This window comes from Lynx canadensis, chromosome D1 (genome assembly GCF_007474595.2).
Source record: "Lynx canadensis isolate LIC74 chromosome D1, mLynCan4.pri.v2, whole genome shotgun sequence".
Classification (NCBI taxonomy): domain Eukaryota; kingdom Metazoa; phylum Chordata; class Mammalia; order Carnivora; family Felidae; genus Lynx; species Lynx canadensis.
This window is the reverse complement of record NC_044312.2, coordinates 64,355,662-64,369,990: the sequence shown is the minus strand read 5'-3', so window position 1 is coordinate 64,369,990 and position 14,329 is coordinate 64,355,662. Positions and strand designations below refer to the sequence as shown.

At 43.2% G+C, this 14,329-nt stretch overlaps 1 protein-coding gene across 1 annotated transcript in view; it reads right to left on the bottom strand.

Moving 5' to 3' along the window:
• SYT9 (synaptotagmin 9) overlaps nucleotides 1-13,905 on the bottom strand; it is a 199,827-nt gene extending 185,922 nt beyond the window's left edge. Inside the window, exon 1 of the mRNA XM_030333275.1 lies at nucleotides 13,761-13,905. Coding sequence (XP_030189135.1) covers nucleotides 13,761-13,905 — 145 coding nt within the window. The remainder of the gene's footprint in view (nucleotides 1-13,760) is intronic.
• Between the last annotated feature and the right edge of the window lie 424 nt (nucleotides 13,906-14,329).

Sequence of the window (14,329 nt, the reverse complement as noted above, 5' to 3'; positions counted from 1 at the left end):
TTGCTACCTCCTTTTTCACTAAGAATGGGAGAGCAATCAGAAGACAAACTTCTATATGATCTCCAAACCATATCTGCCCACCTGGACTCCTGACTCGCTGACAATGAATGAACTGTTGAAAAACCCACCTACTCAAGCACAGCACTCAAGTAATACAATCCCCTACATCATTTTATCTCTTTTTTTTAAATTGAAGTATAATTTGCATACACTGTTGTATTAGTTTCAGGTGTACAATATGATTCAACAATTCTCTGTGTTACTCAGTGTTCATCATGGTAAGTGTACTCTTGATCCTCCTTATCTATTTCATCCATCCCCCTACCCATCTCCCCTTTGGTAACCACCAGTTTGTTCTCTATATTTAACACTCTGTTTTTTTGTTTCTTTTTTCTTTGTTAATTTATGTTTTTTTCCCCTCAAATTCCACATATGAATGAAATCACATGGTATTTGTCTTTCTCTGACTGACTTATTTCCCTTGGCATTATACCCTCTAGATCCATCCATGTTGCAAATGGTAAGATTTCTATGGCTGAGTAAGATTTCTGTGTGTGTGTGTGTGTGTGTGTGTGTGTGTGTGTGTGTGTGTATGCCTTCTTTATGCATTCATCCATGAATGGATACTTGGGTTGCTTCCATATCTTGGCTATTATAAATAATGCTGCAATAAACATAAGGGTGCATATATCTTTTTGAACTAAGTTGTTTTGTTTTCTTTGAGTAAATACCAAGAATTGGAATTGTCAGATCACATAATAATTCTGATTTTAATTTTTTGAGGAACCTCCATACTGTTTTCCAGAGTGGCTGCACCAGCTTGCACTCCTACCAGCAGTGTACGAAGGTTCCTTTCTCTCCACATTCTCACCAACACTTGTTGTTTCTTACCTTATTGATTTTATCCATTCTGACAGGTGGTGTAAGGTGATATCTCATTGTGCTTTTGATTTGCATTTCCCTTATGATGAGTGATATTGAGTAACTTTCCATGTGTCTGTTTGCCATCTGTATGTCTTCTTAGGAAAAACAGCTATTCAGGCCCTCTGTGCTCATTTTAATCAGATTATGGTGAATTTTTTCAGTTTTGTTTTTGTTTGATATTTTGCTGTTGAGTTGCATAAGTTCTTCAGCTACTTTGGATATATCAAAATATCAATCAATATCAATATCAGATATATCAAATGCAAATATCTTCTCCCATTTAGTAGGTTCCATTTTTGTTTTGTTGATGGTTTCCTTTACTGTGCAAAAGCCTTTTATTTTGTTAGAGTCCTAACAGGTTATTTTTGCTTTTGTTTCCTCTGCCTGAGGACACATCCTCTGCATCCTTTTTAACTTCTCTCTAGCAAACGAATTTGTAATCACTTTCTCCTTTATTTAAAAACCATCTATTGACTTATTTTCTCCTTCCTTTTCTTTCACTATAAAACTCAAAAATGTAGGGTATGTTCTCCAACTTTTCTTCATGAACTCCACTTGCCCACAACTCCTTCAGAATCCCTCAGTTCAAGGTCATCAATGAAGCTCCACGTTGCTAAATGCAACCAGTGCTTGGTTCTCATCTTGATCTATCAGCTGCATTTCACTTAAAGGATCACTCCCTCCTTCCAGGAATACTTTCTGTACTTCCAGGCCACCATACTCCTGATTTTTCTCCCACAGTACTTGCTGTTCCTTCTCAGTCTCTTTTGTCAGTTCCCGCTCATCTTACTAACCTCTAACTAGTAGTTTGACTTCTTCTTTTTAATCTTCATTCCTTCCTTGGTAAGTTCATCTAATGTCTTAGCTTTACATATAATCTCTATGCTGATGGCTCCTAGATGTATATCTGCAGGCTAGACTTCATCCTCGAGCACCTAGTAAAGATATCCCAATAGCCGCTCAAGGATACTGTTCCAGTGGCTCAGTTGGTTAAGCATCTGACTCTTGATTTCGGCTCAGGTCATGATCTCACAGTTCATGGGATGGAGCCCCGAGTTAGGTTCTCTCTCTCTCTCTCTCTCTCTCTCTCTCCCTCCTCCTGCCCCTATCTCACTCATGCTCACGCACATGCTTTCTCTCAAAATAAATGAATAAACTTAAAAAAAAAAAAGAATGCTGCTCCAACAATTCTCCTGTTTTGTGCTACATCATGTATTTTTGTTCTCCACTAGATCATTCCCATCACATTAATTTAGAACAAAAAACAAAAACCCCTTGATCTTACTTTCCTCACCAACTACTACTTTTGCCAGTCAATTCCTCTTAAGGCTACACAAATCAGGCTCTTATTCCCTCCTCTTCACCAAAACTGCTTATCAACTTCATTTCTAATGACCCCTACACTACTAACTGCAGTGGTCAGTCTACTTAACCTAATGGTAGCCCTGAAATGACTTTTATGCCCTCCTCTTTGATATACCTTTTCCTTGGCTTTTCATTTTGGCTTTCAGGTCAATACTCTTGGATTTTCTGGTCCCTCTTTATTAGTCTTCTTTGGCTGGTTCCTTGACTTCTCTCCATCCTCCTAGTGTTGGATGGAGACCTCCAGAACTAGTGGTCCTCTTCTCTCCTGTCTTCCTAGATCATCTCAGCCAGAGTCACTTAAAATATCATCTCTATACCTACAATTCTTATATTTATATCTCCAGTCAGGCCATCTTTTTCCAACTCCAGGCTCATATATCCAACTTACTAATCTGTAGCCCCACTTGACTCACTAATAAGCATTTCCAACTTAACACATTCAAAACTGAGCCCTTAATCATTCCCCTCAAACTTACTTCCCCTACAACTTTATTCCCTTGCTCAGGCCAAAATCTTGGGAGTAATTTGGATTCCTCGCTGTCTTTCATACCCTACATCCATCCATTGGTAACTCCTATCAGCTCTACCTTCAAGCTACCTGGAATCTGACTATTTCTCACCACCTCCACTGCCATCACTCTGGTCCAAGCCACCATTATCTCTCACATAAATTATGATAGCAGTCAAATAACTGTTTTCCCTGACTCTACCCTCACTCTTCTACAATCTTATCAGAGTAATCCTTTCTTTTCCTAAGTCAGATATTACACTGCTCTGCTTTAAAACTTTTCAATGACTTCCCATTTTACTCTGAGTAAAAGTCGTATTCATTACAATGGCTAATAGGGCCTTGTGATCACCTGCCATCACTTTCCAGCCTATGTCTTTCTCTCTTGCCCTGGGCTAATACCTAGCATGTGCCTGATTCAGAACCTTTAAACCTGCCTGGAATGCTCTTCCCCTGACTTGTGCATGCCTTACTCCCGTCACCTTCTTCTAACCTTTACTCACATATCAGCTTCTCAGTGATGCCATTTTGGTCCCCATACCTATTCTCTTTCCATGTTTTATTTTTCTCCTTAGCACTTATTACCATCTAACATACTATGTAATTAGTTAACTTATTTATGTATTATAATTTTCCTCTCAGGAACACGTAAGTGCCATGAGGGAAAGCTTTTTATTTTGTTAGGTTCCCTACTATATACACAATACTGTATCTACATATCTAGCTATATACCATACCTAGAACAGAGCCTTGCACATAGGGGATGCTCAGTAATCATTTGATGAGTAAGTAAATGGCATCTCCAATCATGATCTCTCCAATCAACCTCCATCCTGTCTCCAGAGTGATATAATTAGAAGATAAATCTGCTCATCTTAATTTTCAGCTTAAAACCCTTCAGCAGGTCTGCAGTATTATAGGTGATGCAAACTGAAATGTCTTCAGTAGTCAGGCATATTCTATAAATGTAATGAGTAAAGTTTATGTGTGTGGGGAGGGGGTAAGGGAGGATAAAAAAAGTGGAAATTGTATGACCCACCCAAGGGCGTTCAATTCAATTATTTTAAAATATATATATTTTTAATGTTTATTCATTTTTGAGAGACAAAGAGACAGAGAGTAAGAGGGGGAGGAGTAGAGAGAGAGGGAGACACAGAATCCGAAGCAGGCTCCAGGCTCCAAGCTGTCAGCGCAGAGCCAGACGCGAGCTGGAACCCATGAGCCGTGAGATCATGACCTGAGCCGAAGTTGGATGCTTAACCGACTGAGCTACCCAGGTGCCCCCAATTCAATTATTTTAACAAATTGTGCCCACTACTTGGCAGCTCCTGTATTCAGAATAAAGAACCATCTCCACAGCATGGCTTGGTGGGCACTAAGCAGGTCTTCCATGCTTACTCCCTCGTGGGCCCTATAACATCAGAGAAAACAGACTGTGTATATCCACATACTGTGTGGTTGCAATGTAACTGAACACGTTGCTTTTTCATTATTAAATAACCAGGCAAGGAAGCAAGATGTCACTGTTGGCATACTCTGAAATGATATCTGGAGCCAGATGTTTGAACCAGATGACTAAATTTGTTAAAGGCAGTTTGTACAATTATGTGAGGTAATTATACCCGGGTTTCAGGGTGACATGATTGGGGATCTAAAACAAGGGATCTATCATTCAGTGACTCCAATCTGTCAAGACCTTACCTTCGACAAAAAAAGCAGCATCACCACCAACTTGAGCTTATTTCCCATGAGCAACCAAAGAGACTAGAGATGGGCACTCACAGAACCTTGCCATCCTGAAATCTCCCAGAGTACTTTGCTGAGAATGAGTCCTCTAGACCCATCACAGTAAATTATACTTCTTTTAAGATTTCCGCATCAGAGTGTTCTAGCCCAAGTCCTCAGTGGGACTTTGACAATGGCATACAATCTGACCAGTGTTTACTAGAACAGACTACTCCCTCAACAGTCCCAACACATACTCTACTTACTATTATTACCAAAGATCCATTTCCTCCTGATGTGGGACCTTTATAAATTCCTAGAATGTCCTTCCCACCCACACATTCCAGGCAAAGTGCTCCACCCAAGAATTAACCTCTCTAGGAATCCTCTGCAGATCCACTCAAGCCAGCTAATTACTTCTCTCCTCTTTTCTTTGCACTGTTTCCCATATATATCTCCCTTCCTGTCTTCATTTTATTAATTGCAATTATTGTTTTATCTCAAAGCCATAGGGGCAGTAACCATGTCTAATGTGTCTTTGAATTACTGATGCCTAACCGAGTACCTGGCAATTACTAGGCACTCCAATGTTTTCTTAATTTAACTTAATTATAATTAAAAAAGAGTGTTCTGGTCAGTGTAGCTAGAGTAAAGTTTTCATAATTGCTGGAAGGGGAAGACGAGTTGGAAAGAGGGTGAGAAAACATACAGAAAAAGAGATCCAAGTTGCATCACAATTTTTTTCATATTTCACATAAATAAAGGCAGTACTTTGCATTGGAAAGAATGTTACAGTGTGTCGATTTTTTTCTTTACCATTATGGGCAGAAAGTGAGACACTCTAAATTCTCAACATTGTTCAATTAAACCTTACCTCTTTCCCCCAAAAAAGAATATTACAGTGAATCCCAATTTGTTGATGCACCCTTCAAATTTCAAAAATCGGTCTAGTATAATGATTAACTGTAGTCAGACAAGGAGAGCTCATTCACTGAACAGTGAACTAATCCTTCTGTGAGCTGATCTGACAGAATATTTATGTTCTAACTAATGCAAGTTAGTAGGAAAAACATTAAGATTCTCAAAAAATAAACTGCCACATGATAGAGATCAAACACAGAAAATTCACATAAGAAACAAAAGTAGGTTTAAAACATTGAAAATATTCAATTGCACCAACACCAACAAAAAAATATAAATGAAATGACAACTGGGAAGCCACTTAAAACCTGTTAAATTAGCAGGTTTTTCTTCACGTTATTACCATCTAATGCTAGTGGGTTTGCTATGTAGCAGGGATAGTTGGTATAGATCTTGTGAAAATAATGGAAAACCTTACTAAAATGGAGTCAGGAGGTTTGGGAAGGGGAGCTCCCATGCCCTACCACTGCAGATCCAACAGGAAGAGATGGACTTGATCTTGCACATGGATGCTACTTTGCTATCCCACCTGGGGAAGACATGCTTTCCTACCCCCACACCACTCAACAGCTCAGCCAATGAGAAGCCACCAGTTTACTCCAATGGACTTTTAGTTTATGACAGCTTTCCCAACTTATCCCTTTTCTCCCTAAAAAGGTGTACCTTTGTTCTCCAGATTTCCCATGGTTTTGCCACAGGTTGTTTGTCCATGTGGCAATTCTTTCCTGAATAAGCCCATCTTTTGCTGGTAAAATAACTGGAAGATTTTATTTTTAAGGTTGAAAATTTACAGGAAAACAATCTGAACTCATTGTTGATAATTTATCATTAAGAAATATTCCACTTCTTCCTCTTTAAGGACATAGCCGAGCCGGTCAGTGGCGGCAGTCTTGTGGCAGATGTAGACATGCAGACCTTTGCGAAGACCCTGACAGGCGAGACCATCATCCTAGAGGTTGAACCCGATGACGGCACTGGGAATGTTGAAGTCAAAATCCAAGACGAGGAGGGCATCCCACCTGACCAGCAGCATCTGGTTTTTGTGGGCAAACAGCTGGAGAATGCCACACTCTCTCAGACTACAATATTCAGAAAGAGTCCACCCCATACTTACTGCATCGCCTGCGGGATGGCATCACTGAGCCTTCCCTCCACCAGCTGGCCCAGGAATACAACTGTAAGAGTTGTATCTGCAAGAGTCAGATACTGGACTGGACTGCCCTAAGAAGTGCAGCCATCCCCACATCCTGCACCCCACGAAGAAGGTCTACTGAGGCCCCTCCACCAGCTCTCCTTTTGCTGTCAGGGTGTCGTCCTCCTGCCAAAGCCCCAGGGCCCTGGGGCCTCAACATAGTTTCCTTTGCATTGACTAGAGCAGTAAAAGGGAGAAGAAAATCTCCCAAAGGGAGTAGGATATTATAGATACAAAATAGTATTTATAGTAATGAAAAATCAGAAGCTAGAAATGGCCAAAAAGCATGGTCAAGTGAAAAAGATTTACCTATTCTTCGGAATATATATAGTCATCATTAAAATTGCACAATAATGACTGTTCAACATGGAAAAATATAATAGTAATAATGGTTACTATATATTGAACATTTATTATGTGCCAGGTACTATGGTAAGTATTTCACACGTGTTGTGAGATAAATACTATAATAGGGTTTCCAGAGTTAGCAAATAAAAATATAAGGGGTACAGTTCAATTTGAATTTCAGACAAATGACAGATATAGTATAAGTCTATCCCATGCAATACTACCCATTGTTTATCTGAAATTCAAATTGAACTGGGAATCCTATATTTTATCCGAACACTGGTAATCCATTTTACTGATGAGGAAACTAAGACACAGAGATCCACCTAGGGACATACGAGCAGTGATAAAATGCTAAGCATACAGAAAAAGTAGAATGGAAACTTTTGTCTATGAGTGATTAGAAATGGGTAAAACACATGCATGCCCATGGATCACAGCTGAGAAGAAGCATGAACAGATAAATACCAGGACCACCAAAATCTAGCACTTAGTCTGGGCACGGTGCTCCCATGAAGCCTTCCACGCCCGTTTTAATAGATGAACAAAGTGAAGAGTTAAATATTTTGCTCAAAGTCATAAAGCTAGTAAGAGCAAGATCAGATTCTGACTCTAAAGCTCTTTCTTTATTCCACTTTGTCATCTTGATTTCCTGGCTGAGTTTTTTTCCCCCTTCAGGTGCAGTTCCATCAATATTGATATAAAAGTTTTTGTGTGATAAAATACATGCACAAGGACACATGAATATTTCAAGGAGATCTGCAAAACCTAGTCATTAAGGGTTTGCTTTGGTTTAAATTCATTCCTAGAACTAACCCCAACAAAACACTGAAAAGAAAAAGTTGTGATGCACATTATGGCTTAAATTGTGATTTCATTTAGAAAGTAAAAAAGCACCCTCCATATTAATCCATTTAAAAGTGAGATTGCTCTCCCACTTATGCCTCTCTCTAAGCTCCTCCCCTTTCTCTATACACTTTAGCAAGTAAACTTGTCTGGTCCTTCAAGTAACTCAGTCAAGAGGGATTACAAATTTTTTTAGGCCAAGCATACAGGAAAGTACATGTGCACACACAAACACAAACGTGCCGATATGCTTTCACCATGAAAGAAAAGTCTATGCTCTATACAGAACAGGGCATTTTAGGTGATTTCCCTTAGGTGTCAGCTTAATTTCTCCTTGAGAGGTTAGCCCACATCAAAAAGTTTGTGCTTTTGATTGTTTATTCTGAAAGAGGCAGCTGGCCACAGGACAGCCTGTGATGCCTTTACCACAGTTTGCTTTTGTTTTTCCCTCTTGATAATTACCTCATGACTAAACCACTCACTGGTCCATGTAGAAGAATCCCACAGAGATGAAAACACACTTGTTTAAATAAAATATTTATGAAGAAGCCCTCAAATGTCACTGAAGCAAATGCAAATTATCTTCACATATTGTGCAACCAATATGCCACTCATTCCTTAGAAGACTCTCTATTTCCTGATTGCAATTATCATTAATTTTTAAAAATTAATCCCATTGTGCATCATCATCCTAATGTCTATTCATAAAAATCTAGTGCTCTAAGGTTAACTCTCTTTTGACTATCTGTGAAATTTTTAATAAGACTAATATTTAATCTTGCTCATTATTTTGAAGTTTTCCCTTAGAAACTATGTTTAATCATTATCTTATATGTACATCTTCTAATAAATTATTTCATTCTAATTCAGTGCCAGTTGACATTAGTGAGGGTTCCACATTCTGACTTTTTAATGAAATACTACTTGGACACGATTTTCTCAGTTTGTTCTTCTTTCCACCCCCAGCCCCCCAAGTTGGGTGAACATAACGGATCTCATTAGATTTTTACAGAAACCTCAAAATAAAAATTGGGGTCAATATTATCAAAGGAAAATAAAGAATCAGTTGATGTGTATGGCAACCGTTAACCACACCCCTGACTTTCCATAGCATCTTTCCTAATTTTTCAGGAAAGAAATACGAGCTGAGCTGAGCTGAGCAGATTAGGCGGTTTAATCCTTTGCTTGATGGTCTCAACAGTTGTCCTCCACTTGGAATCAACACTTTAGAATCAACAGAAGAACTTTAAAAATATGCTGATAACAGGCCCCACCACCAGAGACTCAGATTTAATTTGTCTAGAGTAAAGCTCAGTCATTGGTAACTCTTTGTTTGTTTTATTTGTTTGCTCCCGAAATGTTGGTAATGTGCAGCCAAGGTTGGAAACCATTTGTTTAGAAAGAACTTTTCCTGAGAAGGTCAATGTCCACTTGAAAAGAGAAGTCACTAATGATGAGCCATAAGGCTCTTCTTCACACCCTGACCACAAAATGAAGAAAAATCTCTAGAAACACAAAGCTGGAATGTCAACATAAAACCTAAAAATTAAGCTGAATCTTTACAACTGCGTAGAATTTAACCTACAGTAAGAGACTAAATCCTTTATAGAAGAACGCAATAGACAAAGGAGGTCTGAAGGGGGCTCTTATGAAAAAAGACCTAGGAAATTTTCATTGACAATAACTCTCAGATTCTTAGTACATGTAATGTGTTTACCTAAGAAGCTACTTTGACTTAGACTCAACCCTTTCCAAATGGAACCCATGGCCTTGCTGCTAGTTTAGCTCTGAGCTTCAGTTTATTCATAAATACCAATCTCTTTTAGCCATGCTTCTCAAATTTGAATGTGCCTATAAATCATCTGAGGATCCTGTTAATACACAGATTCATGTGCAGTAGGTCTGGGTGGGGCCTGAGAGTCTGTGTTTCTCATAAGCTCCCAGATGATGCTGATGCTGCTGGAGCAGCAAGGTCTTAGAAGACATCATGAGGATTAAATGAAATGACCTACATAAAGAGTTTGGCATGGACACGGTTGGCATCCTAGAGAAGAAAAGGCTTATAAGGAAAATAATACAACGTGGTTAAAACCTAGGAATTACATGACACAATCCTCCCTTCTTTTCCAGATGTGGAAACAGTGGGTTAAGAAAAGCTAACATCTCTACCTCCTTACAGCCAAAGGAAAAAACCAATTGTTTTTAACTGGGGGAAAAAAAGTGCAACCAAGGTCCACGAGTGAAAGTTAAACAGAACTCTTCATTCCATACCAGGAAAAAATCTTCTAACAATAAATGCTGTCCTACAATCAATCGGCCCTCTTGAGGAGAGAGTGTGAAGTCTCCAGTTACAAAATGTGAGCATAGACCAGTTGATGTTGTTAAAGAACACATTCATGTTTCAGGCGACTGTTGAACTGAGAGACATCACACACTTAATATTTAAAAAAAATATTTTTTAGTAACACAGAAACCTCATTTCCTTCTTCCCTCCACCCCTTGAAGTAAATGGAGGTAACCTCGGTCAAAAAGCCTTGGAGTCTTCTTTGACTCCACTTCTCCCACCCCACACATCCATCCCATCCACAAATCCTAGCGTAGCTACCTTCAAATGTGCCCACAACCCAGTTACTTGTCACCATCTCCATTATGACAACGCTGGCCAACCCACTTCCCACTCTGTCTGCATCACGACAACAGCCTCCTATCAAGTTTCTCTGTCTCTCCCCTTGTTCTTCAACAGCATTTTCTCATCAAAGAGCCCCATTGCTGCCACTTCTCTGCTCAATCCCTCCCTTCTCGTTGAGAGTAAAATCCAAAGTCCTTCTGCTGGTTGACAAGACCCTACGTGATCTTTCCCCTCCAGCCCTCCACCATGTTTCTCATCATTCTCAATTTTTTTCTCTCCAGCCACCCTTAAACTCACTGTTCTTTGAATCACATCAAGGATGCCCTTATCTCAGGACCTTTGTACTTGCTCTTCCCTCTGTCATGAAGGCTACACTCTGGGATTTGCAAGTTTATGTCCCACATCCCCAATATATGAAACAACATAAAGACACTTAACAGAAGGATTCTAACTGCTCTCTATGGAGAAAAAAAAGTGCTCACACTCAGCTTAAAGATCAGCACTTTACTTTCATAGTTCATACAGATGAAAGCCTGGGTGAGGCATTCCAGATCCAAATGTGACTCAGCTTTACTTTTTAACACTGCACTTTCATCAAATCCTCTCTTAACACCAAGTCAGGGGAGACTAGGTACTGTACTCCCACATCAGAGCACCCCAGCTACCTGGGCAGGGAATAACCCTTCTGGATGGCCACTGATCTGTGACCCACGCATAGTCCACCTCTGAAAAAAATGAACAAATATCCCAGATGCAGTGTCCCTCTGCATAATTCCCCACAGGGAATGATGTCTGTGTTCTTCTTCTAAAACCAAAGTTCCTCAGTGGAGCTTGAGAAAATCTAACTACCACCAAGTAGGCATGGATAGACAATGGACAGAGAAAGCTGGCAAATGCCATTCAGTTGAGTCCCTTTGCAGAAAAGGAAGTCATTCATTTACAGAGAGGACTTTGTCGGGGACCCGTGTCCCAGGACCAGTGTGTATGCTTATTTTGGCTCACACTAGACAATCGCCAGGGCACCATGTGCAGTGTTGTGCAATGCAGCTACTCAAGCCACTCAGCTCTTAGCGCTCGAAATGAAAGCCACTCTTGGTTCAGACAATCAAACAGCTTCAGAGGGATAGAGATAAATGCATCTAATATAAGAATTAATGTGGGCAAGGAGAGGAAGGAGGGAAGTGAAGAGAGATCTGGCCTGAGCTGAAGTGCCCTGGGAGAGAGGGTGCACTCTGGATGTGGGCTTTAGCCTCCGTCCCTCTCACCCCATGCTCACAGTGCTCCACTCCTGCCTCAGGAGCAGGCTGCTTCCAGCCTGAACCAAAGATCCAGAGAGGCATGGGCTACCTAGAAACCACCATGCCCTAGTTAGGAAAGCACCATAGCGCTTTTAGGAACTCAAGGACTGGCAGGGCATACTCTTAACTGTGGCTTCTTCTCAGCCAAGTTATCAGACTTGTTTCTTGCAAGGAGTTTTTTTCTGTGACTCTTCCTCAAGGGCAACCCAGTGCAGGGGCCAAGCAAAGCCCAAGAACATGGAATCCAGCTTATATATTAAAAGAAGCAGAGGCATAAAATCAGCCAAAAAGATGTGGAGTGTTAAACCTGGACTCAGCAAGAGGCCTCACTCATCTTCTCTTATAAAGAAAGCCAAAGGAGACGACTTATGTGGGATAACAATGGGAATTTGTGGCACAGTCACAGGCAAGGAAGTGGGACATTTCAACACTAATACTTGCTCTGGGTGAAGCATGCTAAATAATTTTCTTGTTCCCATGGCTCAAGGAGAGAACTTTCCCCACTTAGGACATCATCCAGGGCTCCCAGTTCACGAAACAAGGAGCTCTCACTGGTATCTGTGGTCTGTGCAGCACATCACAGCCAGCAGGAAGCCACACAAAGGCTGGGCATTGAACCTCCAGGGAAATTGTTTGGGATCAACAGTATTTCTTGACTTAATTCTGCAGTTTGAAGTAACACATTAGTGATCATCTGATAAACTTAATTAATGTAACCACAGGCAACAGGGAACAATAATCTTTCTTTTTCAATAGAAAAATAGACTTTGAGTAGGGAAAATCTGATATAAACTTTTGGCAGATGATTTGTCTTCACCCCACCGACCCATTTTGAATATACTATCAAGGAAATGCTATGTAAGTCAGACTCGCTGTGTATCTCTTTATAAATCAAATAATTATCCTTTGTGCAAGCAGATTTTTATATAATGGATTGGCTTAAAATGAGGTAAATTTGTACTGGATAATTTGCACAGCAATAGCTCCTTTCCAATATTTATACACAGGAACATCAAGGGGAAAGGCCATTTTCTCATCCCATCTTTAACGCATACTTTTTTTTTTTTTTTTTGTATTTAGGTTGAGAGAATATTCGAGAAAATGATTTCTCCAGGTAAGAAGAATCTCAAGTAAACATTTGGACTGTGTCTTCCAGTAAACAGCAGTGGATGAAATGTGGGAGACCCAGGGCCCTTAGGAAAAGCAAATGGCTCCACTAAAACTCCTTCCTCTAACCTTAATTGGTCAAATGCCAAAATAAACGAACTTTCCAAAGTTAGGAGCTGTGCAACTTCCACTTAGGGATAAGTGCAGGTGCCCCAGCCATGACCAGCAAGCCCACCACCGACCCGTTTGTGCCCGGCGGCGGCAGCTGGTAGCTCCGGGCGCCCAGGCCCAGGCCGCCTCCACGCCAAACGACCCGCCGGGAACGGGTTCAGGCCGGGCTGCCCAGGACCCGGAGCTCCCCGTAGCCGGCCCCGAGCCAGATCCCGCCCCGCCCTTCCCACCCCAGACCGGGGAAGGGAAATGGGCGCTCAAGAGAGAGAGTGGGAAGTGCCCAGTGGGATTCAGCCGCAGCCGGGGCCGTCCCCAACTCCCAACTTCCCAGAGTTTCCTCCGGCCTCGTCCCCCTTCCCACGGCGGAGAAGCGGCCGCGGCCTCCCCTCGGCCGGAGCGCAGAGCCCGGGAAGTGGAGCGCGGAGCCGGGAGCTCGGGAGCCGCCCCCCGGAGCGAGGGCGACCGGAGCGCAGGTGGCGGGCGTGGTCCCTCCAGCCCTGCCCCAGTCCCCCCGGACCCGGCCTCCGCGCAGCAGCCTCTGCCCGGGTCCCCGCCCGGGTCCAGCATCAGGCCACGGCGAGCCGCTTCCTGATCCCCTCCTCTAGGTCGGCGGCCACCCCCCACATTCCCCCAGTCCGCGTCGCTCCTCTGCCTCAGGCCCCGGTGCGGCCCCAACTCCCAGCACAGGGCCCTCCGGTCGCGCCCAGCAGCGGCGGCTGCACTCACCTGGGTCGCGAAGCCGGGGTCTGGCGCGGTCCCGCAGGTGGTAGATGAAATCCTGGCAGCTGTCGTGCTCCAGGGCCCCACGGGCACAGAGCTCGGCTAGCAGCTGCAGCGCCTGGTGACAGAGCGCGTCCCTGGCCCCGGGCATCGCCCCCCCGCATCCTCGGACCGAGCCGGGCAGGCGGGCGCGGGAGACAACCCTCCGCCTGCCAGCTCAGAGCCGCCGCCTCCGGGCCGTCCGCGCTCTCCGTCAGGGAGCCGCCAAGAAACGGCCCGAGCCCCAGCCCCGGCTGGCCCGGCCTCCCACCGGTTGCATGCAGCTCTTCGGCTGCCGGTCGGTCGGGCTTTCTCTCTCTCCCGCCCGTCCGCTCCGTCCCTCCCTCCCCCGGCACGGAGGGGAGGTGGCGCCGCACAGCCCCGCGCGCCTCTCTCCCGGCGCCCCGCCCGCCACTCGCGGCCGCCGGGGGGCGGGGCCCGGTCTGTGGCGCGCGCCGCGGGCTGGGATCCCGGTGGGCCCGGCTCCGGCGCCAGCGTTGGACGGAGGGCGCTCGCCCGCTCCTAGAGGAGCGCGG